Source organism: Nelumbo lutea, chromosome 1 (genome assembly GCF_056320005.1).
Source record: "Nelumbo lutea isolate HS-2025 chromosome 1, American lotus-T2T, whole genome shotgun sequence".
In the NCBI taxonomy this organism is placed as follows: Eukaryota; Viridiplantae; Streptophyta; class Magnoliopsida; order Proteales; family Nelumbonaceae; genus Nelumbo; species Nelumbo lutea.
In genome coordinates this window covers 198,251,725-198,278,011 of record NC_142684.1, presented here as the reverse complement: position 1 = coordinate 198,278,011, position 26,287 = coordinate 198,251,725, and the positions used below count along the sequence as shown (strand labels likewise).

The window sequence follows — 26,287 nt, the reverse complement described above, 5'->3', positions numbered from 1 at the left end:
AATAGCCGAATATCTCTGACTGGTAGTTTACATCAATGTTTTAATCTGAATAGTAGCCGAGTCTATCTGAATGGTAGTTTACATCGATTTTTTAATCTGAATGGTAGCCGAATCTGTCTGAAACATCAAGTTCTTGATCTGAATGTTTGCTTACATCAAGTTTGTTGATTGTGACTGGTTGTGAGATTGTTGTCAGTGTTTTGGAGACTACTATAGTGTTGCCTTGACAGCAGTATTTGTTTGGTGACTGAGAATTCAACATTAGAAATAGCATTGGGGGACATAATGGCAGCAACTAGAGATGGTAGTAGTGATAAAAAATGTGGTGTGATGACTTCAATTAAACTTAATGGTGAGAATTATGTGCCATGGGCCAAGTCAGTGGAAGTTTTTCTCAAGGAAAAGAGGAAAGTGAAACATGTGAAGGAAGATAAACCATTAGCTGAATCTCCAAGATTTGATGACTGGGAACAAGATGCGCAAATCAAGACATGGTTATGGAACAGTACGAAACCCAAAATAAGTGTCAACTTTATGTATTTAGATACATCTAAGGACATATGGGAACATGCCAAGAAACTTTATTTTGGACAGAATAATACTACGAGAGTGTATCAGCTCTATTAGGAGTATTTTAATCTGTAGCAAGGGAATCAAACCCTAGAAGAGTACTATGCTAGTATGAGAAACCTCAGAAATGAACTCAATGTCTATCATCCCCTAACTCTAGATGTTAAGGTTCAAAAACAACAGAGGCAGCAACTGGATGTCACTAGGTTCTTATTGGGGCTGAAATCAGAGTATGAACCAGTTAGAGCACAAATATTGGGAGGTTCTGCTCTTCCTACACTTGAGGAAGTATTTGCACGGCTTCGCAGGATTTCTTTGGGATCCACAGAGAGTACCACACTGTCTGACAGATCAGTATTTGTTGTAACTAGAGGAGGTGGATGTGGTAATAGAGGGGGAGGACATGCATCTCGAGGTGGTCGTGGTGGTTCCATGTTTGGCCGTGGTGGTGGTCGTGACTCAAGGGAAGGTCATGGTAAAGGAAGAGGCAACTCTACTAGGAAGTGTACACACTGTGGCAGAGAAGGACATTCGGTGAATTTCGGTTATGATCTACATGGCCCACCTTCTACATGGGCTAATCATGCAATCGCTAGTAGGGTTGATGTGGGTGATAACCAACAGACGGATCAAAACCCTTCCACATCTAAATCTGCTTCTAGGAAGGAGATAATGAGTATGCCGCGAGATGAGTATGAGAGGTTCCTTCAGGCTACTTCACAACATACTACAGCCACCCTTGCACACTCAAATATAGCTTGTCTGGTATCCAAACCCTCTCCTTGGACTATTGACTCTAGAGCAACCAATCACATGATTGGGACTCCAGGTGTGTTTTCTTTTCTCTCTGAAACTTCCACATCTCAAATTGTTACCCTAGCCAATGGTACCTCTTCTCCCATTTGTGGTGTTGGTAATGTTAACACGACATCTCTTTCTTTATCATTTGTTCTATATGTGCCCAGATTTCCATTCAATCTTATGTCAGTTAGTAAATTAACTAAGTCCCTTAATTACTCTATTACATTTTTCCCTTCATCTTGTGTTTTTCAAGATATCAAGATGGGGAAGAAGATTGGTGGAGGGCATGAGACTAGTGGATTGTATTATCTTGACGGTGGTGGGTCGTCAATTGCACTTCAAACTTCCTTAACTCCTCTACAATGGCATTGTCGGTTGGGACATCCATCTCTCGAGGCACTCAAGCTATTGGTTCCGTCTTTGAGTCATTTGTCTTCTTTACAGTGCGAGTCGTGTCAGTATGGGAAACACCATCAGGTTTCCTTTAGTCCTAGAGTTGATAGTCGTATGTTGAGTCCTTTTGCTTTAGTCCATTCAGATGTTTGGGGTCCGATTAAAGTAGAGTCTTATAATGGTTACAAGTATTTTGTCATTTTTATTGATGATTGTTCAAGGATGACATGGATTTATTTAATGAAAGAAATGAGCGAATTATTTTCCATTTTTCAAAAATTCCATGCTAAAATATGTATGGTGTTCCCATAAAAGTTCTTCGTTCAGATAATGGTCGTGAATACTTTCTTATTTCCTTTCAACAGTATTTGGAATAGCACGGCATCATTCATCAAACTTCATGTGCATCTACCCCTCAACAAAATGGGATGGCTTAATGAAAGAACCGTCATCTCCTTGAAATTGCTCGGTCTATTCTTCATCATATGAATGTTCTTAAACGATTTTGGAGTGACGCTGTGTTTACTGCTTGTTTTCTTATTAATCGAATGCCCTTCATCGTCCTTCATGGTGAGTCTCCCTTTTCTGTTTTTTTCCCTACCTTGTATCCCTTTCCATTAACACCCCGCGTATTTGGCTGTGTGTGCTTTATTCACAATCTGAGTCTTAGTTTAGATAAGTTGGATGTACGCTCTATTAAGTGTATTTTTCTTTGCTACTCTCAGACCCAAAAAGGGTATAAGTATTACAATCCCATCACTTGGAAGTCCTATGCATGTCCTAATGTCACCTTTTTTGAGTCCGTACCGTTCTTCTCGGGGCCTGAAGTACTGTTATCTCCACCATTGCTTCCTCTTCCTCTTCCAGTTAGTGATCCTGTTCCGGTTGTTCCTGTTGAGGTTGAACCTTCACCTCCTCCAGTGCAGATTCCTACTGAATGGCCACCGATCCAACAACTGTATACTCATCGACAGACACCGGCACCTCCTCTGACTTTTACCTCTTCTTCGGATCCTGTTGTTGTTCCTGTCCCAGAACCTTCAGAACTTGATCTTTCCATTGCTTAACGAAAAGGAAAACGTAGTTCTACCCTACATCCCATTTCCAATTTTGTTTCGGTCTCTCACCTTTCCGCTTCACATCGCCAATTTGTTTCTCTATTATCCTCTATATCTATACCCAAGGATGTCCAGGAGGCTCTTATTTCACCCGGGTGGCATCAAGCAATGGAGGAGGAACTCTCTGCTCTTCAGCATACTCACACGTGGGAACTCACTACTCTTCCTCTGGGTAAGCATGTTGTGGGTTGTAAATAGGTGTATACTGTTTAATACTTGCCAGATGGTAGTGTGGAGCAGTTGAAGGCTTGACTTGTTGCTAAAGGTTATTCTCAGTTGTATGTGACATATATTAAAAATATATATAAAATAATACATATAGACTAGTCAGTTCGATTAACCGTCGGTTTTTTGTAGGTTAACCGAAAACCAAACGATCCTTCGGTTTTTCAAAAATACCAAATCGAAACCGAAATGATCGGTTCAGTTAATTGCATTTTCCGGTTCGGTTTGGTTTTTTGGTTTTTCATGGGCACCCCTAGAAAAATGGGGTGGCCGAGAGTAAGGATTGCCACCTTTTGGAAATCGCTTGGTCCCTTTTGCTCCATATGAATGCTCCCAAACACTTTTGGAGTGATGTTGTGCTTACATCTTGTTTCCTTATTAAATGCATTCCAATGTCTATCCTTGAAGGTCATTTTCCTTTCTCTGTTTTGTTCCCTACTTTGTGTCCCTTTTCTCTTACTCCCAGGGTTTTTGGGTGTATGTGTTTCACCCATAATCTTAGGCCTGGGATGGACAAATTGGATGCTCGATCCACTAAGTGTATCTTTCTTGGCTATTCCAAGGTTCAGAAAGGGTATAAGTGCTATAACACCAGTTCCCGACGTTCATTTGTGTGTCTCAATGTTACTTTCTTTGAGCCGGTTCCTTTTTTTTTCTGGGTGAGATGTCTCTTGTCTTCCTCTACCTCCACTTCTAGTTCCCATTGAGGACTACATTCCTCTTGTTCTAGTTCTAATCAAGTCTTTGCCTCCGGTGTAGCTTCTTGTTGAACGGCCACCCATCTGACAAGTGTGTACGCATCGTCATGTACTGGCTCCTCCTCCAGGCTCGTCACTGTCAACAAATCCGGCAGTTGTTCCCATCCTAGCCCCGACCCCTATTTTTGACCTTTATCTCCCTATTGCTTTGTAGAAAGGTAAACGCAGTTGCACTCTTCATCCCATTTCAAATTATGTTTCTATATCTCACCTTTCTACTTCCCATCACCAGTTTGTTTCTATGTTATCCTCTGTTTTTGCTCCTAAGGATGTCTAGGAAGCCCTTACCACTCTAGGGTGGCACCAAGCAATGGAGGAAGAACTCTCGGCCTTAGTTCGTAATCATACGTGGGATCTCATCACTCTTCCACCTAGTAAGCATATTGTAGGTTGTAAGTGAGTGTACACTGTTAAGTACTTACCTAATGGGGATGTTGAGAGGTTGAAAGCTCGATTGGTTGCCAAAGGTTATTCACAAATGTATGGTATAGATTACACAGACACCTTCTCCCTAGTTGCCAAGATTGGCTCCATTCGTGTTTTGATCTCCCTTATTGCTATGTATAATTGGCCTTTGTTTCAACTCGACATCAAGAATGTGTTTTTACATGGTGACCTCTTTAAGGAAGTGTATATGGAGAAACCACCATGGTTTGTTGCTCAGGGGGAGGATGGTAAGGTGTGTAGACTTAAGAAGGCTATTTATGGTCTTAAATAGTCTTCCTGTGCATGGTTTGGCAGATTCAGGGAAGTGGTGAAGAAATTTGGCATAAAACAATGTCAGGTCGACCATTCCGTATTCAGCTATGAGTCTAGTGTTTGGAAGATTTTATTGGTGGTATATGTAGATGATATTGTTATCTTTGGCAGTGACAGGTTGGAAATTAATAGGTTGAAGACTTTCTTGCAGGATCACTTCCAGACAAAGGACCTTGGCAAATTGAGATACTTCTTAAGGATAGAAGTGGCGAGGTCCAAGCATGATATTAATTTATGTTAGAGGAAATATGTTCTTGATTTTCTAGAGGAGACATGGTTGTTAGGTGCCAAACCAGCTGAAATACCCATGGAATCGAATGTCAAGTTGAGTAGCGATGCAGGTGAGGAGTTTGAAGATCCTGGAAGGTATAGGAGGTTGGTAGGTAAGTTGAACTACATAACCATCACTCAGCCTGATATTTCATTTGCAATTAGTGTAGTGAGTCAGTTTATGCACAACCCTTGAATCCTACATTGGGATGTTGTTCTAAGGATTGTATAGTACTTGAAAGGAGCTCCAGGTTGTGGTTTGTTATATAAAAGTGGAGAAAGTCTTGAGATAAACGGATACACTGATGCTGATTGGGCCGGTTCCATATCTGACAGAAGGTTTACTACAAGGTATTGCACTTTTCTTGGGGGCAATTTGGTGACATGGAAGAGTAAGAAACAAACAGTGGTAGCAAGAAGTAGTGTAGAAGCTGAATATAGAGCCATGACACAACATGTGAGCTAGTGCGGTTGAAGCATCTCCTAGAGGAAATGGGGTACTTGATCAACACTCCTATGGAGCTGTGTTGTGATAACCAAGCTGCGATTTATATTTCTTCCAATCCAGTGTTTAATGAAAGAACAAAGCATATAGAAGTTGATTGCCACTTTGTAAGAGAGAAGGTGCTTAGTGTGGTGATAAGCACAACATATGTGAACATAGGAAATCAATGGGAAAACATTTTTTATCAAAGGGTTGAGTTGGGGAAGACTGGATTGCATATGTAACAAGCTGAGACTATATGACATATACTTACCAGCTTGAGGGGGAGTGTTAGAGTTAGATGTAGAGGGGTAGAGTAGTCAATTTACTTTATGTAATATGCTTGATGTAGTTACAAGTATATCCTAACTTAAGTGATGTGTCCCACACTTAAGTGGGGGCACAATAGTCATTGTGCATTGTTTTAGAAACCTATAAATAAAACTGGCCGACTAGAGAGAACTCTCTCAAGTTCGAACCAGATCTTCTTTTCTCTTCTTCTCTTCTCTTCTCTTCTCTTCTCTTCTCTTCTCTTTCTTCACCATTATTTCTCTCTCTTTATTATTTCGAACCTAAGAGCATCACAGGTCTGAACTCTATCATGCTCTAGCCATGTTCAATTTCTAGGAATGTGTTTCAGCTACACTATCCCATATCTCAGCTGAATCCATCCACAAGTAATGTTGACTGATGTGTGGCTGCATAGAATTCACCAACCACCCAATAACCATGTAATTCTTTTACATCCATTTTTTATAGGTAAAATTAGTCTCCTATGGTTTCTTCTTACTGCCTGTGAGATAGCCCAATTTTCCTCTATTACAAATATGTAATTGAACTGATTGTGACTAAGCTAGATAGTTGGTTCCATCCAACTTGATTGTGGTCACAGTATTCAACGGAGACCAAATCCGGATTCACTGTTCTACTTTGTTTCCACTCTAGTTTGTTCCATTGATAAAAAATCTTCAAAATAGTACCCTGTAGTCAAACAAAAGTGAATGGGATCCAATGTACTGATTTCCTAACAATCAGGATGTAAGTTCTAGAGTTTCACACAACCTTGCTACCCAGGAAAAAGTTGAAAAACCAGATGCTCCTACTAGTACAGGGAGTCGTACAAAGATCAACTACAAAGTGCAGTCTCCTAATTGTTACCCAAAGACTAGTGCATTATTGGTTGTCCATCCTGATTTACTCCTAAGGTTCTTCAAGTTAAACGATCTTTAAGCTGATTTGAATAACTTGTTCACTCTCTAGATGTAGGGCACCCCTATTAAAAGTACCTTAAAGGCCAAGGGCTCTGATCACCTAATTGATCTGATTAGTATTTGGTAGTCACCTTCAACATTTGTATATGAATAACCAAGTAGAGGATAGTACCCTCAATCCCTGTAAAAATGATAATATCTTCAATGGGCCATGGGAGCCTCCTATCTTTTCCTTCCTTTCATCATAAAGATTTCCCCACCTGATGGTCTAGGCACCCTATTTCTTTTTGTTTTTTTTTTCTATCTAATGGTTAAGAAAAAGGATTCTTTTCTTGTTTTATTATCATAGTGTGTGTAACTTTATCTTTAGTTTGATCATCCATAAATTACTGGTTTAGTAAGATTTATTTGTCAATACATTGGTGTTTCTTTTAACTTTGGTCAAATTCATTGCAAATCTGGAAAACGTGCTAATTATCTTGCTACTTATTTTCAATCTCTGAGTTTATCAAATTGCATTTAATTAAATATAATTATTATTCTCTTAATTTGATATTGAGATTGCATCTGTTACATAGAGATGGTAGTGAGCTGTCAACAAGAGACTTGCAAAAAATGGTTCAAGCTCTGCCACAGTATACTGAACAAATGGACAAGCTTTCTCTCCATGTAGAGGTTAGTCTCTTGGACATATGAATGAAGAATTTGTTCCAGAGCTTTGAGTAGCTTTCCATTCAATTACCACAGACATTTCGAAATATTTTTATCCACCAATGATGTAATTGGGGGATAACTAGATTTTTTTTTTCTTGAAACAGTAAGTTATTTTATTGATAATTGAATGTACAACAGATCCCTTGTGCATGAGGATGCTGTATAATGGGATTGAAATAACAGTATATATCAGCACTGTTAAGTAGTTATTAAAGAGCATCAAATTAAAAAAAAGGCATTATAACAGATGCCCCTGAATGTCTGTGTACTGCCAACCATGAATATAACCTTCCCCTTAGACAAGAATGCCTCGAGAAGAATCATGCTCTAGACTATCACCTTTCTTGTTAAACCCTTACATTTTCCAATACCAAATAAAAGCATCAAAACATTCAGGAAAACACCCCTGCACAACAAACATTTCTAACATCCTTGACCATATCTTAATAGTGAAGTTGCAGTGGAGAAACATATGGTCCTTTTTCATGCAATCATCATATAAGAGACAAGTCGTACTGTTATATAACATTGCCCTCTTTCATCAGGTTATCCTTAGTTAAACACTAGTGCAAAGTTGATTTCCATACTAGGAAGACAACCTTTGAGAGAAGCTGGTAGATGACAGATTCTTTTTTTTAATGGATAACTTGAAATTTTTATTTAATTATGGGAAAATATTATATATATATATATATATATATATATATATATTATGTATGTATGTATGTATGTATATGTACAAAGAAAAATGTGTATTATTGAACTTGGGAAGTTAACCTCATATATTGAAGACATTCTGTTATAGAAAGATATGGCTGAAAATGAGCCAGATTTATCCCATCTATGGTTTGATGAGTTGGATCTTGTGCAGCAGTTTCAGCATTAGATCCAATCCCCAAACATTCAAGTGCCTTCTGAATTTGGGATTCTATACTCAGTCATTGTGCAAAGCAAAGATTTCTTCTATACAAGCCTCCTTGTTCTGAGCTATTTTAAATAAATCCAGAAAGGTCTCCATTAGTGGATGAACCTTATAGCAAGCAAGGATATTTCTAGAATCTCATTTTGGACCCATTACCCACGTCATAGTTAACACCCTTCATGAATTTTTAATAAGATTTTTGCATCCCTCTCCATAAGGCACACTCATAAGGTGTTGTCACCTCTCTTGGTTCCTAATTCATGGATTGTCCAGTTACTCATTATTGAACCTTCAAAACCACTTGCCTAAGAGGGTGAGGTTGAAACTTTCTGATATTTCATTAAATGATTATAGTTATTTAAATATTTTCCTAAAAGAAAAAGTGGGGATTAAATGATTGAATGATTGGCTAACTATTTTGATACAATTCACTTACTAAGTACAATTCAAAAGAAAAAGAGGGAAAAAAGCTAGAAAAGAGGATTCTCAATATAATCAAAATGTAGTGACAAAAGAAAACGTCAAAATGGAAAATAATGGCATATGTAACAAAGGGAAGATAGATAGAAGACTAAAAGAGAGAGAGAGAGAGAGAGAGAGAGAGAGAGATACCTATTAAAGTCTCTTAATATTCTCTATTTGATTCATAAGGTTGTTTGCTATGTTTTTTTAGCCTTAAATATGTAATTATACTTCTTAGTGAAATTAGTGGTTTTTCTTGAATAATGACAAAATTTGATTAATATATATTGCATTTAAGAAGATGCACTAAAAAACCCCCAGTCTAAAATATGATTTTAATGTTGCAATTTACACCGAACATATTTGATAACCTAAAAATAAAATTTCAGCATTTCGATCCCTTAAGTTTGAAACTAGAGCCTAGTCCATTGAAAAAAACTACAAATCCCTGCAAGAAAATGCAATAGAGGCCATCCAAAGCTTTTTAGAATCCTCTAATTTCATTCCTTCTGTGAACAGCCTTAAATAATTGGAAATATGATAGAAACAGGTTTAGTTCAAGTTTGAAAGAAAAATAAGAGAAGGGAGACATAGAGAAAGAAGAATATGGCTGTGTGTGAGAGAAAGAGATTGAATGTGCTCTCTATAACTTCCACCCTCTTTTATTAAAAGTATAATTCCAGGTACAATGACATAAATTCCCCTCCTTAAGAAATAAACAGGAGAAATAGAAACATGTTAAAAGACCTTAGCCCGACCCACATCTCACTCCATCCCAGCTGCTACTTTGGGTGAAAGTCGGGCAATTTGGGCTGGGTTTATGATCAACCTGGGCCTGACCCTAAAATTTGGGCTTAAGGCCTGATACTTTGGCTGTCTGTGAACAGCCTTATACATATATTTATGTATATATGTACATATGTATGCATATAGTAAAATATATATACAATATACAAATATGTATGTATGAATGTGTATAGTTGAACAGGGTTCAGGCTACCTAAGGGCTAAGCCCGGGCCTGGCCCAAAAAATAAAAAATCTTGACTTCTTGGGCCTGGGCCCAGCCCGTGTAAAATTTTGGGCTGGGCCCACCCAAGTTGCACCCCTAGATGCTACTCTCTATTTGTTTTCTTTACCTACCCTAAAGTAGACAATGCAGTTTTAACACTTGGTCCTCACAACTGTATGGATGATCCTGTCTTCAGTGCCTTACCAACCAGTTTTAGGTCTATGTGGATTCCTTCCTTATTTTTCCCTTTTCAAGTGGACAATAAAAAATGATTTAAAAAAGGCTCTATTTGATTTGAAGTAGAATCTCATTTTACCACGATAAAATCAAAACGAGTAAAATTTAGTGAATAAAACAATAATCCATTATATTTTACTCGGTCTCATTTTATTTGCTTACTATTTTCACCCAAGAAACAACCGGAAATTAAGAGGAGAATAAGGAAAAGAGAAGAAAGTGTTTAAGGGAGCCAAAAGAATAGGCTGGCGGCACCCTTTTCTTTATTTATAATAGGATAACAAGATAAAATATAATAAAAAAGGATGCTGACGACACAATAATAGTAAGTAGCTGACAGCATACTAATAGTAAACTAATAACACTCCCCCTTAAGTTGGGTTGTCATTGTTTCGCAAATATGAAAATCATTTTCTGAGAACAGCAGCAAGTTGCTTCTTGGAGTTAATGTAAAGAGTATAGACTTGACCCTTCTCAATCTTCTCTCTTATAAAGTGCTTGTGTACCTCAATATGCTTTTTCCTATCATGAAGGACGGGATTATTTTCAATGCTTATGGCTGCCTTGTTGTCATAGTAGAAGGACATAGAGCTGTCAAAACCCAATCTCCCCGAATGGATTCTTTAACAAAAGTACTTTAGCCAACCCATGTGCCATAGACCTATACTCAGCCTCGACTCTTGACCTTACAACCACACTCTGTTTTTTACTCCATGTCACCAAGTTTCTACCCACAAAGGTACAATACCCATTGGTGGATTTCCTATCATTCAAAAAGTTGTCTGAAACCAAGAAGGTTCAGACCTGTTTAGTAAATAAAAAAAAAAAAAAGAATAAAACAGAGATGAAGAGAAGAGAAGATAAGAGAAAGGAAGAAGAGAGGAGGAAGAGAGGAGGAAGAGAGAATAGAAGAGAAAAAAAGGGGGTTCGGTCAGGCTTGATCTGCCTCCCCAAGTGCTATTTAAAATAGGCCTATAATAATAAGTGGTACAATGACAGGAATACCCCTGTCACTAGAAACAACTGAAAAGAGTATTATAACAGTATCCTAACAGCACTATAATCAAAGGAAAACATATGAACAAGTGGGGACCACAAGTTGGTCAACCATTTTCTCTACACCTCCTCAAGTTGGGGAAATATATTGGTCATTCCCAACTTGCTTAAATCTGTCTCAAGCTTGATTTTGTTGACTGCATTGGTGAAGACATCAGCAAGCTGCATATTAGTGGCAACATAAGGAAGGCATACTTCTTGAGAGGCAGCTTTCTTTCGGATGAAATGGCTGTCAACTTCAATGTGTTTGGTTCTTTCATGCTGTATTGGGTTGTGAGCAATGTTAATGGCCATCTGTTTATCACAATACAACATCAAGGGTCTTTCCAACTCAATTCCCAATTCTGTAAGGAGAGACTTCAGCCATAATATTTCAGCAACACCATTAGCCATAAACCTGTATTCAGCTTCAGCAGTAGAGCGAGCAACAACATTTTGTTTCTTGCTCCTCCAAGAAACTAAATTTCCTCTAACAAAGTCACAATACCTTGAAGTAGATCTCCTATCATCAATACAACCTGCCCAATCTGCACCAGTGTATACTTCAATCTTCATATGACCATTATTTTTAAAAAGTATACCTTGGCCTGGACACCTTTTCAAGTAGGCTAAAATCCTCTCAACAACAAGGAGGTTTGAGGTCTTGGGAGAGTGCATGTACTGGCTAATAACACTAACAACATAAGAAATGTCGAGGCGAGTCAGACATAGGTAGAGGAGTCTTCCTACAAGTCGTTGATACATACCTTTATCTTCCAGAGGCTCACCATCCTCTGCATTTATCTTATGATTTTTCTCAATGGAAGTATCAATAGGCTTAGCTCCCAATTTTCCTGTCCATTCCAAGAGATCAAGAACATACTTCCTCTAGGAAACAAAAATGCCATGCTTGGACCTTGCTACTTGAATCCCAAGGAAATATCACTTCCTATCACAACAATGTCATCAACATACACATCTGGGAGAGTCAAAGCAGATCCTTTCTTCTTAATCAATAGAGTGTGGTCAGATTTGGCTTAAACATAGACAAATCTTTCCAAAGCAAGTCCGAATCTATCAACCATGCCCTTGGAGATTGTTTTAGACCATACGAAGCTTTCTTCAACTTACAAACTTTCTTACCAATCTCTGCATCGTAAAATCCAGGAGGTAACTCCATATATACCTCCTCTTACAAGTCACCATTTAGAAATGCATTCTTAACATCCACCTAAAATAGAGGCCAAGAGAAGTTAGCAGCAAGAGACAGTAAAACCTTGATGGTGTTCATTGTGAATATCCACCTACACCCAACAGGCTTCTTCTCTCTTGGTTGATCAACCAATTCCCAATTATCATTTTTTATAAGGGCATCCATCTCAACCTTCATTGCTTCCTTCAACTTAGGGACAGCAAGGGCCTCTTGTATTGTTCTAGGAATAGGAATGGCAGAGATGGACGCTAAAAAGGACTTATATGATGATGAAAGGTGATCATAAGAAAGGAAATGGGAGATACAATGGGTAGAGGATGAGGTACATCGACACTTCCCCTTACGTACTGCAATCAGGAGGTCAAGGTCATCTGAGGATGGTTGAGGCTCAGTAATGGAAGTGGGTATGTCATCGGTAGTAGGAGTGGGTAAGGAGGAGACAATACCTTAATCTAGTACAGTAGAAGAAATAGGAATTGGCCTGGACTGATCATTACTAGAACCAACTTGCCACCACCATCTTCTGTGAAACACCCTTAATTCTTTACACTTTTGAAAACTCCCCTCCACTTGCAGGAGTAGGCAAAGGAACAGCTTGAGAAAACACACCCTGCTCACCACTCTCCCCTTGAGGTGAAATTCTAGGGTAATAGGGGACATCTTCAAAGAAGGTGACATCCATAGATACAAATCTGGTTCTTGAGACAGGGTCATAACAACAATAGCCCTTTTGATTTTGTGCATACCCTAGGAAGATACATTTGGCAGCCTTAGGGTCAAATTTTGAACGGGTAGGCCCAAGGATTTGGACAAAACAAGTGCAACCAAAGGTTTTGGGAAGAACAAAAAATTGCTCCTTATTAGGATACAACAAGTTAAAAGGAGTTTTCATGTCCAAGACTTGTGAAGGAATCTTGTTAAAACACTAAGAATGGCATCCCCCCAGAAACAAATAGGAACATTAGTATTCAGCATGGTGCTTCTCGCAACTTCAAGGATGTGCCTATTTTTCCTCTTAGCAACACCATTTTGCTGAGGTGTATGAGGACAAGTGCTCCGATGTATCACTCCATGTTCGAGAAGATAAGAAGATAAGGGTTTTGCAAAATATTCTTTGGCATTATCAAATCTGAGATTTTTTCTTTTATCATTGTTAGAATTTGGCCTGCCTTTGAGTTTTGTTAGTCTGATAACAGTCAAGAAGAAAGAGGAAGAAAGAGGGAAGAGAGAGAGAGAGAAAGGAGGAGAAAAAGAGAGAAGAAAAGTCTGGTTCGAATTAGGGTAAAAGTCACACCCCCATTTGGCCAGACATGTTTTTATATTATTAACAGAATGGAAAAGACACATTTGCCCTTATTTAAGTGAGGGACACTAGTTCTAATATAATATTACAGATCAACAACCTCAACATAAGTATAAAGACAGGACTACCCCTACACTAACACTCCCCCTCAAGTTGGTGAGTATATATCATATAATCCCAGCTTGTTACATATGTAGTCCACTCTTCCCCGACTCAACCCTTTTGTAAATAAGTCTGCCCACCGGTTCCCTGTACTAACGTATGCAGTGTCTATCACTCCATTCAGCACCTTCTCTCTCACAAAGTGACAATCAACCTCTATGTGCTTGGTTCTTTCATGAAAAACCAGATTAGAAGAAATGTGAACTGCAGCCTAATTGTCACAATAGAGCTTCATTGGAGTATTAATGTTGTATCCTATCTCCTGTAGAAGGTTCCTTAGCCACACTAATTTACAAGCAGTATGTGCCATAGCTCTATATTCTGCCTCTGCACTGCTTCTTGCCACGACTGTCTGCTTCTTACTTTTCCATGTCACTAGATTACCCCCCAGAAAAGTGCAATAACCTGTGGTGGACCACCTATCAGACACAGAACCAGCCCAGTCAGCATCAATATACCCTTCTATTTCAAGTGTTCCACCACTTTTGTATATCAAACCACAACCAGGGGTCCCTTTTAAATACCTCACAATTCTTAGAACCGTGGTGGAAATGCAGTGTGCAGTGCACTTCCTCTTTCCTTTCCTAACGGCAATGGGGACATCAAGATCTGGGAATGATGGTTCCAAGGGGGCTGGAGCAGAACCTGTTATCTCATCTGTGATTGGGAGTGTATGAGCCTCATCTGTTGTAAGGGAAACAACTTGCTTATTTTTGGATCTTTGCCTTTGGTACACTTTTGGATTATGGATAGGACGAGGGGTAAAGAAATAGGAGCACCGGGACAGGATGAATGAAGTGACTGGTCCTCCTTTGGTTCATTTGGTGAGGATACAGGCTTGTCAAGAGACTCAACTGGGACAGGAAGAGGAAGAGCAAATACTTGTGACAAACTCTCCCCCTATTGACAATGTCCTTCCTGAGGAGAACCATAAAAAGGTGAAAGCTCATCAAAGGTAACATCCATAGAGACATGCCGAGTGCCAGTCTTAGGATCAAAACAACAATAACCCTTTTGTGTGGAGGAATAACCAAGGAAAATGCACTTGTGGGCTTTTGGTTCAAACTTATGTCTTTGGGCACTTGGAATGTGAACATAGCAAGTACAACCAAACACACGAAGAGGAATCGGAAAAAGATCCCTGTCTGGATGAAGAAGACCGAAGGGGGATTTAAACCCTAAAACCCTCGATGGCATACGGTTTATAAGATAAGTAGCAGTAAGAACAGCATCACCCCAAAATCTTGTAGGAACATGTGAGGCAAACAAAAGGCTTCTTGCAACTTCAACAATATGTCTATTTTTCCTTTCAGCAACTCCATTTTGTTCATGGGTTCTAACACGAGCTTTGGTGAATAACTCCCATGTCAGAGAGATACAAGGATAAGCTCTTTCCAAAGTACTCTTTTGCATTGTTAGATCTGAAAACTTTAATTCTGGTATCAAATTGGGTTAAAATAAGCTCATGAAATTGCCTCACAAGTCTTGGAACTTCATCACGGGATTTCATTAGGTATATCCAAGTGAATCTAGAAAAGTCATCAATAAACAGGATGAAATATCTGTAGCCCCCCATAGAAAAGTGGTAAGGCCCCCACACATTAGAGTGCACAATATGAAAAGGAAAAGAAGATCTTTTATTTCTCACTGGATAATTGTTTCTACAATGCTTTGACAACTGACATGACTCACACTTGAGACTGGACACACTGACTCCCTTAAACAATTCGGGAAGTAAATGACTCAAAGCAGAAAAAGGTAAATGACCAAAACGACAATGACTCAACAAAATTCGACTGACAGACTCCGAAGAAGTAGAACCAAAGGTAGTGTTCTTGGGATAATCAAGACATTGGCCAAGAGTGTTGAGCAAGTATATTCCGTTCGCTTCATGGCCACTCCCAATCACCTTCCAAGATTCTAGATCCTGAAACACACAGTGAGAAGGAAAAAATGTTACACAACAATTCAATGACTTGGTCAAGCTACTTACAGATAATAAATTTGTATTCAATTTAGGTACATGATGAGTGGAAGATAAGAGTAAGGAGTCTGTAGGCTTGACAGTTCCCTTGCCAGAAATAGGGGCAAGAGAACCATTAGCTAAGGTGTTTTTGTCACGACCAGGAAGCAAATCATATGAAGCAAACAAAGTGGAAAGGTTGGTCATGTGATCAGAAGCACCTTAGTCTCTGATCCAAGGGGTCTTGGGATTACCTGAGGTGGATGCATGGTTAGCAGAAGCTCTTATACCTGAATGAGCAAATGCGGTGGTGGCTGAACTTCTAGGAGGGTTGGATGATGAAGTTACACCTTCAAGCTGGCTGATCATCTTTCCAAACTTCTCATCTTCCAACGTGGAGAAGGTTCTGTTTTATGGAGAAATTTCCATCTGATGTTCGACTGAAACTTTCATGGAGAAGTTTTGTTTTCATCCCCTGGTATTTGACTGAAGTACCCTTTTTTTTTGTTACTTTGTTCTCATTGACTGTTCGGCTCCCCTTTTGATGGACTGAAGTAACCTTTTTTACTTTGCTCTCATTGACTATTCGACTGCCCTAAAGTTGGACCTATACCAGGTTTGCCGATTAGGTGTGTGGTGAACTTCACCTTTCTCCTTTCATTCTGTTGTGGGGTCGTATGATCCTTGTAAAACCGTAGGTCATAAGGACTTGTTTATGTGCTGCAACAACAGTGTTTTGTTTTTGTTACTTTGTTCTCATTGACTGTTCGGCTCCCCTTTTGATGGACTGAAGTAACCTTTTTTACTTTGCTCTCATTGACTGCTCGGCTGCCCTGAAGTTGGACCTGTACCAGGTCTGCCGATTAGGTGTGTGGTGAACTTCACCTTTCTCCTTTCATTCTGTTGTGGGGTCATATGATCCCTGTAAAACCGTAGGTCATAAGGACTTGTTTATGTGCTGCAACAACAGTGTTTTGTTTTTGGATCCCTATAAAACCGTAGGTCATAAGGACCTGTTTATGTGCTGCAACAACAGTGTTTGTTTTTGGATCCCTGTGAAACCGTAGGTCATAAGGACCTGTTTGTGTGCTGCAACAGCAGTCTTTTTTTTTTTTTTTTGAGGCAGTGCTCCTCCTTTGGGTGTTGTTTTAAAATCTGAAATCATGAGTGAAGATTCTGCCACATCTGGAGTTTCCTCAATGCTGAATGGAATGAGTGGAGGTGGTGACCTATCCTTTCCCATAGCTGTTGTCCCTCTTGATTGTTTAAATTACCTTGAGTGGTCAAGAGGGATTAAGTTGTACATCACTGCAAGGAGGAAGATAGGCTATATTAATGGGAGAATTAAAGAACCACACTCTGGGAGTGCCGAATATGATAGATGGAAGCAGGAGAACAGCATGGTTATGTCTTGGCTCTTAGTCTCCATGCAACCTCAAATAAGGAATAATTTCATGTGGTCTGAAACAGCATATGAGATCTGGGAACAAGCAAAATCTACATATTCAGAACTGCGATACTATGCCAAGATCTATCAACTACAGGCAGAATCGTCTACTTGTAAACAGGGGGAGAGGTGTTTATCGGTATATTACTCTGACTTGACTTCTGTCTGGAAGGAGTTGGACCATTACCAGAATGTGGACTGGAAGTGTGACAAGGATGCAAAACTATACAAGAAACTTGTCTCCCAGCAGAGAGTGTTTGCCTTCTTACATGGTTTGAACCCTATGTATGAATCTATCAGAGTCCAAATTCTCAGTTCTAAGGATCTTCCATCAGTTCAAGAAGTTTATGCTCTTGTATGATCTGAAGAGAGCAGAAGGAATTTGATGAACAGCTCTGGTGGAGATGCAGTTGTGTTGGCAGCAAAAGGGGGTGTCTCTACCAGTGTGAGAAATTCTTCCAAGAAAGGAGATCTCCAGAAAAAAACAGAGGATAAAGACAAATTTTGGTGTACTCATTGCCAGAAACCCCAACACACCAGAGATACATGCTGGGATCTTCATGGGAGACCAAAATGGGCTCAAGATCTGAATAAGAAGCAAGGTTCAAATGTGAATAAAAAGTCAGGACAGCAAGGTACAAAGAAATACACTATGGCCAACATGGCTACTCGGGAGAATCAGCCCTCCATCCATACTGTGACTCAGACACATCTCTCTGGACCTGACCCAAGGGAGGATATTATGACTTCCTTCAGTGACCATTTAGAGCTCTATGGTAGAGCAATTCGTCAGATAGATGCTCCTCCCTCAACCTCATTTGCATTTACGTTAGGTAACTCTGCCACAACTTTCCATGTTGCTTCTCACACCCTTGACTCTCTATGGATCATTGATTCTGGAGCGTCAAAACACATGACTGGTACGTCCTCTTACTTTCAAACCTATCACCTTCTTTCTGGAAGAGACAATGTGAGACTAGCTGATGGATCATACACTTCCATAGCTGGTCAAGGAACCATCTCTCTTCCCCTTGGCCTTACCCTCTCTGATGTCCTACATGTTCCAAAATTTCCCATTAATTTGTTCTCTGTTAGTAGTGTTACTAATTCCTTAAACTGCTTGGTGACCTTTTTCTCTTCTCATTGTGTGATTCAGGATCCGGCCTCGGGGAGGACGATTGGTAGGGGACGTATGGTTGATGGACTTTACGTGCTGGAGAATAAGGCTGGTCTTCATGTTACAGAGTCTATGAGTCAGTCCTGTAAGAGTCAAGTTTATTTATGGCATTGTTGCCTTGGTCATTTGTCTTTTGAGTCTCTAAAAGTTGTGTTTTCAGAACTGTTTAAATCAATGTCCGTTTTAGATTTCTCTTGTCAAACATGTCAGTTAAGTAAACATTGTTGAACTCATTTTCTTAAAAAAAACAGTAAATCTGAATTTCCTTTTCACATTGTTCATTCTGATGTATGGGGCCCTGTTACTTTACCATCTGAGAGTGGTTACAAGTATTTTATTACCCTCATTGATGATTATTCTAGATATACTTGGGTATATCCTATGTGAACCAGGGAGGAAGTACCAAAAATTATCCAAGATCTTCAGCAGATGGTCTTCACTCAATTTCAGACTGAAATCCAATTTTTTTAGTCAGACAATGCGAAAGAGTTTTTTCATAGTGATCTCACAGAGTTCTTTGCTTCGTGTGGTTCACTTCACCGTAGCTCTTGTGCCCGAACACCACAACAAAATGGTGTGGCTGAACGAAAGAACCAACATCTCCTTGAAGTGGCTCGGGGTTTACTACTCCATATGAATGTCCCCAAACGTTTTTGGCTTGAGGCTGTTCTTTGTTCTACTTACCTCATTAACCGTATGCCCTCTCGTTGGTTAGAGTACAAAACCCCACATCAGCTTCTCTTTCCTAAGGCCCTTCTTCCCATTCCTCCTCGTGTATTTGGTTGTCGGTGCTTTGTCCAAAATTTGTCTCCCACTCGTGGGAAATTGGATTCTCGTGCTATTCCTTGCATATTCCTTGGGTACTCCTTCAATCAAAAGGGATACCATTGTTTTGATCCTGTTTCTCGAAAATTCTATGTCTTCATAGATGTTTCTTTCTTTGAGGATGAGCCTTTCTTTCCTGTTTCTCCTCAAGGGGAGTGTAGGCATGAGGAGAAACTGGTTCAGCTCCCTCCTCTTTCTGATCCTCCGCCCTTTCGTGTCTTCTTCCGTCGTCGTAAAGGCCAACCAAATTCAAGAGCTGTGGAGAATCTAGAAGTTGTACCTCCAGTGCCATCAAACTCCTCGGGGGAGGATCATATCCACTCAGGTAACTTGGCTCGCAGTGATGTTCCTGATTCTATTGAAATTGATACCTCTGCTGCTAATGACCTTGACCTCCCTATTGCTCATAGGAAAGTGTTAGATTGTGCACCACTAAAAACCCCATTTCCAACTTTGTTTCCTATGAGAACATTTCACCCTCTTTTCGTGCTTTTCTTACCTCTATTGGCAGTGCCCCTATCCCCAAGAATGTGGCAGAAGCTCTTTCAGTACCTGAATGGACAGATGCCATGAAGGAAGAAATTAATGCCCTTCATAAAAATGGCACATGGAAACTTATAGATCTTCCCAAGGGAAAAGATCCAGTTGGATGTAAATGGGTGTTCACTATCAAACATAGGGCTGATGGAACGGTGGAGAGGTATAAAGCTCGCTTAGTGGCAAAGGGGTTTACTCAAGTGTATGAAGTTGATTATGCATAAACTTTTGCTCCTATTGCCAAGTTGAACTCCATTAGAGTTCTATTCTCTCTTGCTGCTAATCTAGATTGGGATCTACATCAGCTTGATAACAAGAATGCATTCTTGAATGGTGATCTTGAAGAGGAAGTTTACATGATACAACCTCCTGGTTTCCAGGCTCAAGGCAATGAACAAAAGGTGTGCAAGTTGAAGAAGTCTTTATACGGGCTGAAACAATCACCAAGAGCTTGGTTCAGCAGATTTCATGTTGCGGTTCAGCAGAAAGGATACAAGCAATGTCAATCAGATCACACACTGTTTGTGAAAAGAGGAGAAGGTAAAATGGCTGCTTTAATAGTATATGTTGATGATATAATTGTTTCTGGTGACTGGAAGGATGAAATCCAGAGGTTGAACAGTTTCCTTGCCACTCAGTTTGAAGTGAAGGATCTAGGGCCTCCCAGATACTTCCTTGGAATTGAAGTAGCCCGCTCAAAAAGGGGTATCTTCATTTCCCAAAGGAAATATGTCCTAGATTTACTTCAGGACACTAGAAAGATGGGAGTGAAGCCAGTTGACTCTCCCATTGATCCCAACCATAAATTAGGTGATAGCCAACGTGAACCTCTCAAGGATGTCAAACAGTTTCAGAGACTTGTAGGGAGATTGTTATATCTTTCTATGACCCGCCCAGACATTGCTTATGTTGTTGGTGTCCTTAGCCAGTTCATGCATGCACCTAGGTCCACTCATTTTGAAGCAGCAGAAAGAATCCTCCGATATCTAAAAAGGTTTCTTGGTGCTGGCTTGTTATTTCAAAGACACGGGGATTTGAAAGTTGAAGTGTATACAGAAAGTCTACTAGTGGCTACTGCACCTTTATAGGAGGGAACCTTGTTACCTAGAGAAGTAAGAAGCAAAATGTGGTGGCTAGATCCAGTGCTGAAGATGAATATCGTGCAATGGCTCATGGAGTAGCTGAAAGTATGTGGATAAAGAATCTGTTGGGTGAGTTGGGTTTCTCAGTGGACAAGCCTATGACTCTATTCTGTGATAACAAAGCAGCCATAAAAATTGCTGCTAACCTAGTGCTACATGATAGAACAAAACACATCGAAGTTGACAAGCATTTTATCAAAGAGAAAGTCATCACAGGCAAAGTGTGTACTCCCTATGTCAGCTCTGAGAACCAACTTGCAGACATCTTTACAAAAGGACTACACCACTCAAGACATCATGATCTTTGTGACAAGTTGGGCATGATTGATATCTATGCTCCAACTTGAGGGGGAGTGTTGACAAATGTTGTTGTATATATGTTTGGTACCGCAAGGGTACTTTTGTAATCTCTTCATTCTTTAAGTTGTACGGCCATCCTAGTATAAATAATAACATACTGCACGCCTGCAGTATTCTTTTTGGGCTCTTAGTCCTCTTGCCTCTCCTCTCTCCCTTTCTCTTGTTCAACAATAAGCAAGTGTATATGGTTCAGCCTCCCGGGTTTCAAGTGCAAGGTAGCGAGGACAAAGCTTGTTGGTTGAAAAAGTCCTTATATGGATTTAAAAAATCCCCTCGGGCTTGGTTTGAGAGGTTTAATTGTGTTGTCCATCAAATTGGTTTTGAGTAGTGCCAGGCTGATCATATGTTGTTTGTGAAAAGAAAAGGTGAACTGGTTGCAATTCTGATTGTGTATGTGGATAATATTGTAATCACAGGAAACTGAGAGGAAGAGATTCAAGAACTGAAGAAATTCTTAGTTTCACAGTTTGAAGTTAAAGATCTCTATCCTTTGAAATATTTTCTTGGCATTGGAGTTGCTTGATCCGACAAGGGTATTTTTATCGTGTTCGGATCTCCTGCCCAAACAAACTCTGCCCACATCTACCCACATAACATCGCAGCCACACATGGAGAACATCTCATCCTCCAGCATGGTATTATGCAGGGGGAGATGTTCCCAATTCACAAGGGTAGTGTGTTGTGAGTAGATGTGGGCAGGTGATCCGGAGTCATCTTTATCTCCCAACAGAAGTATATTCTTGATTTGTTGAAGGACACAGGTAAGCTAGGATGTAAACAAGCTGACTCTCCAATGGATCCAAGTCATAAACTTGGAAGTTGTGAGGAGGAGATAGTTTCAGATGTTCATCAATATCAAAGACTCATTTGAAGGCTGTTATATCTATCCATAACAAGATCAGATTTTACCTTTGTTGTAAGTGTTCTGAGTCAGTATATGCACTCACCTAAACCTACTCATTTCAAGGCTGCTGAGAGAGTTCTAGCCTATCTAAAAAGACAACCAGGTAGGGGTCTCCTCTTCACTAGACACGGTCATATGAGGGTGGAAGGATACACATATTCTGATTGGGATGGCTCTATTGATGATAGGAGATCTATACTGGTTATTGTACCTTTGTAGGAGGAAATCTTGTCACTTGGAGAAGTAAGAAACAGTCCGTAGTGGCAAAGTCAATTGCAGAAACCGAGTATAGAGCTATGTCTCGGGGTGTTGGTGAATAGGTGGGTGGCACCCTTTTATTTATTTATAACAGGATAGCGAAATAAGAAAGAGGAATTATAATAATGCTCTGGCACACTAACAAAAAATATCAAAAGAGGATACTGACAGAATGAAAATGAAATTATTTTCATTGGTTTGCAGAATGAAAATGTAAGTGGAAAATGGGCCCACCTTCCGTAATCTATCTATCTGTGCTTGATGGGGTCAGTTCTTTATATTGGTTATAATTTGGTGGGTTAGTTCAATTGGTAAGGTTGATAGACCCATCTCATGACTGGAGTCAGGGACTGTGATTTCTCATGTTTTGAAAATTTGAAGAATAATAAAAAGAGAAAGAGTCTTACCATCTATTTTAATGGCTTGATGTTTTGATAAGTACTTTTAAGAAACCACTAGGATACTTTAAGGTCATTTCTGAAACTAGAGGGTGGTCTGAGTATTTATCTGAATCCACAGGTGGAGTTTAAGTATTTAACCCAAAAAAAAAAAAAAAATTCTTTGCTAGTATACACACACACACTCATGAACATACATCTAAATTTGTATGTGCATATGTATACACAGAAAACAAGCACATGATTGAAAAAATGCAAGGCATAGAGGGAAAGGGAATACCACAATTTTATTCATTATGATATACTATGCATTATTCTACCAGGTTTTGGTCTCTTTCTAGGTGGCTTAAAATCAGTTATTGGAAGTCTTAATACAAATGAAATTATCAAAAGCTGCATGATTACCTTATCTAGTTCTAGGTAGGGTTAGATGCATGTTTTTTTAGACACCTGAAGGATTCCGTTGGTACTTGATAAAGTTGGTTCACCTATATACCATCAGTTGTGTTGCACTATCAATATTATGGTTATGGTAAGTTCCATTTCTAAATCCATAACAAAGAGAGGGGGGCTAATTATACACTAGTGGCCCTAATCTCTGTTATTATGCAAAAACTATAATTCTGGTCAAAATAAATTCATATGATAGCTATACAAAGCACAGGATAGAGGTGTTTAAATTGAATTTGTTGATTAAATTTAAATAAATATATTAATTAGAAAGCCAAAAGAAGAAAAAAGTAAAGAAATAACCTAAAGAATGACTAAATGATGCAAGGTTGCAACAATCATGCTATCATACAAATCATGCTTTTCTGATGCAGATTGCTGGGAAAATAAACAGACTCATCAGGGAACTGGGGCTTCGAGACCTTGGACAATTGGAGCAGGACCTAGTCTTTGGAGATGCAGGAGCAAAGGAAGTGATCAATTTTCTGAGGACAAATCAGGTGATATATCGAGTTTAATGAAAATTGATGCACTTTACTAATTTCTACTAACCATACATTGTTCAGGGATGGTTGATAACTTGAATGTATTGGCAACGCAGGATGCTACCCCAGAAAATAAGTTGCGGTTATTAATGATATATTCAATTGTTTATCCAGAGAAATTTGAAGCTGACAAAGGGGTAAAATTGATGCAGGCAAGTCCCTTTGCTATTATTTCCCAATTGGTCTGCAATTTCTGAATCCTCTTTGGGTGCAAAAGGCCATTGCCAAGTGCTAGTCCCAGATATCTAGGATCTTGGGAGGGGTAGACTTGGCATGGTCCTAACCTTTAGCATCTATAGTGCAAAATAGCTGCTGCTCAGACTTGAATTTTTATCATTACGTTTGTCAACCTGGATTTTACCATCACCAATCAATGGCCTCTCTAGAAAAGACTGGTGCTAAAATGGTATTATATTGTATGAAAAGTAAATTTCAACTTCTATCTAGGATTTCAGAATATAAAAGATAAGCAAAAGAAGTATGTACAGGGTAAGATAAGAGGATTTTGTGTGTTTTCCGAACTGCTTTTTGGATTGAAATCGACCTTGTCATTTACACAGCTTAGCATGTGAGATAATTTGAACCTTTGCCAAATCCCTGTGATGTTTGATCATGTTGGCAATTGTCTATATCCTTGCCAATACACTTTCCACATATTTAATGGGATTGACTAAGTCCTTGGCCTCTAAAGGCCATTGAATTTTGTCTTTGATCATCCAGATCTCGTTGTTGGCTCTATCATGAATTACAGGTAAATCTGAAAGGAGGAAAGTAGTAAAACTTAAAAAATGATCTAATAGTAGAAGATGGAATTTAGATGAAAGGACTAATGATGTGTGTCTTGAAATGACCAACTGTATGAAAAAAAGTACCAAAACGGTTTTAAGAGAATCTAGAGGAAAATGTCAAGGCTCTAAAGAAACTTGGTGGTGGAATAATAAGGTTTAAACATAAGTAAAGCAAAACAGAAAACTTAAAAAAAAAAAAAAAAAAAACAGAAAAGTAAGTTAAAAGGAGAGTGAAGATAAATTTAAGGCATGTGATGTACTCCATCATAAACTAGTTACTTAATAGAGAGAGAGAGAGAGAATGGAATTTATAAAATTGCAATTGTGAGAGAAAATGTGGAGATTTATACCATGTTAGATGCATCGATGAAGAAGATCATATAGCCTTGGTAAACGATAATGGAATCAAGAAAAGATAGAGAAGCTATTTTTTAAAATTACTAAGTAATGAATATATAGAGGGTTCTTACTGATATGTAGTAGATTCATTTTCATTTAATTTAAAATAATTAAAATTTCTGTTCTTTTAAACATATTTTTGTAACAAGTTACTTATTAAATAGGTTGCAAGCCTAGCATTACCAGAATCATGTCTGATACTTATCAGAAACAATACAAGATACTGCATGAATACTTCTAGATGTAATCTATCGCATTAACAAATTAAGATATGTAAAGTGGTTTGTTTTAACAAGTTATTCTATAAAAATATTTCCACTTGTTATAAATTTAATTAAAATATTTGCACATGTTTGATATTGACTACCATTAATATTTTTTTCCTGAAAAGTAATGTATTATACATATATATAAGTCAAACCAAATCAGATTGCACTGAATCAGATAAGCGGATCCATACTCAATCCAATTATGAATGAATCAAGTTTATTTTACCCTTAATTTGATCAAATTCGAATTCAAATTTGGAACGAATAATGTTTGTATCTGTTTTCACTGTAGCTACTGTAGCTACAGTAGTCCGAACCAGTAAGGAGAAGAAGAAAGAGAAGAGAAGAAGAAGAAGATGAAAGAACTGTCGAACTTGATAGCTAAACCCTATCAGTCGACCTCTTAATAGTGATTAGGCTTCTAATTAAATGTACAAGGACTAAACTGCCCCTACTTAAGTATGGGACAGAGAACCTCTAATAAGACTGCCACATAAGCTCATAACTTAACCAAGGTGAGATGACTAATCTACCCTTATTCGGCTAACTCTAACACTCCCCCTCAAGCTGGAGAATATATATCATATAATCCCAGCTTGTTACATATATAGTTCACTCTCCCTGAGCTTAAGGCTTTTGTAAACAAATCTGCCCACTGATCACCTGAGCTTACATGTTCTGTGCTTATCTCTCTAGTAAGAACCTTCTCCCTCACAAAGTGGCAATCAATCTCTATGTGTTTTGTTCTCTCATGGAAAATAGGGTTGGATGAGATATGGAGCGCAGCTTGATTGTCACAGTACAACTTCATAGGTTTATCCATGTCGAACCCGATTTCTTGTAGGAGATTCCTCAACCACACTAATTCACATGTAGTGTGTGCCATGGCTTTGTACTCGGCTTCAGCACTGCTTCTAGCCACAATCGTCTGCTTTTTACTCTTCCACGTCACAAGATTTCCTCCAAGAAATGTGCAGTAACCTGTAGTAGATCTTCTATCAGACACAGAGCCCGCCCAATCTGCATCCATGTACCCAACTACTTCAACTTTTCCTCCTGGTTTATACAATAGCCCACGACCTGGAGCTCCCTTCAAATATCTTACAATTCTAAGAACTACATCCCAGTGAGATATACGAGGGTTCTGCATAAATTGGCTCACCACACTGACTGCAAAG

The 26,287-nt window shown here is 39.0% G+C and overlaps 1 protein-coding gene across 7 annotated transcripts in view; it reads left to right on the top strand.

Moving 5' to 3' along the window:
• The window catches only part of LOC148880251 (SNARE-interacting protein KEULE-like), a 113,950-nt gene that overhangs the window by 70,132 nt on the left and 17,531 nt on the right, over positions 1-26,287 (top strand). For all 7 annotated transcript variants that reach the window (XR_016104506.1, XM_088962118.1, XM_088962119.1 and 4 more), the window contains 3 exons: positions 7,168-7,264; positions 23,483-23,608; positions 23,710-23,805. Coding sequence is in view for 6 of the 7 variants with exons in the window: in XM_088962118.1 (XP_088818244.1) it covers positions 7,168-7,264; positions 23,483-23,608; positions 23,710-23,805 (319 nt within the window). In the remaining variant the exon portion in view is untranslated. The remainder of the gene's footprint in view (positions 1-7,167; positions 7,265-23,482; positions 23,609-23,709; positions 23,806-26,287) is intronic.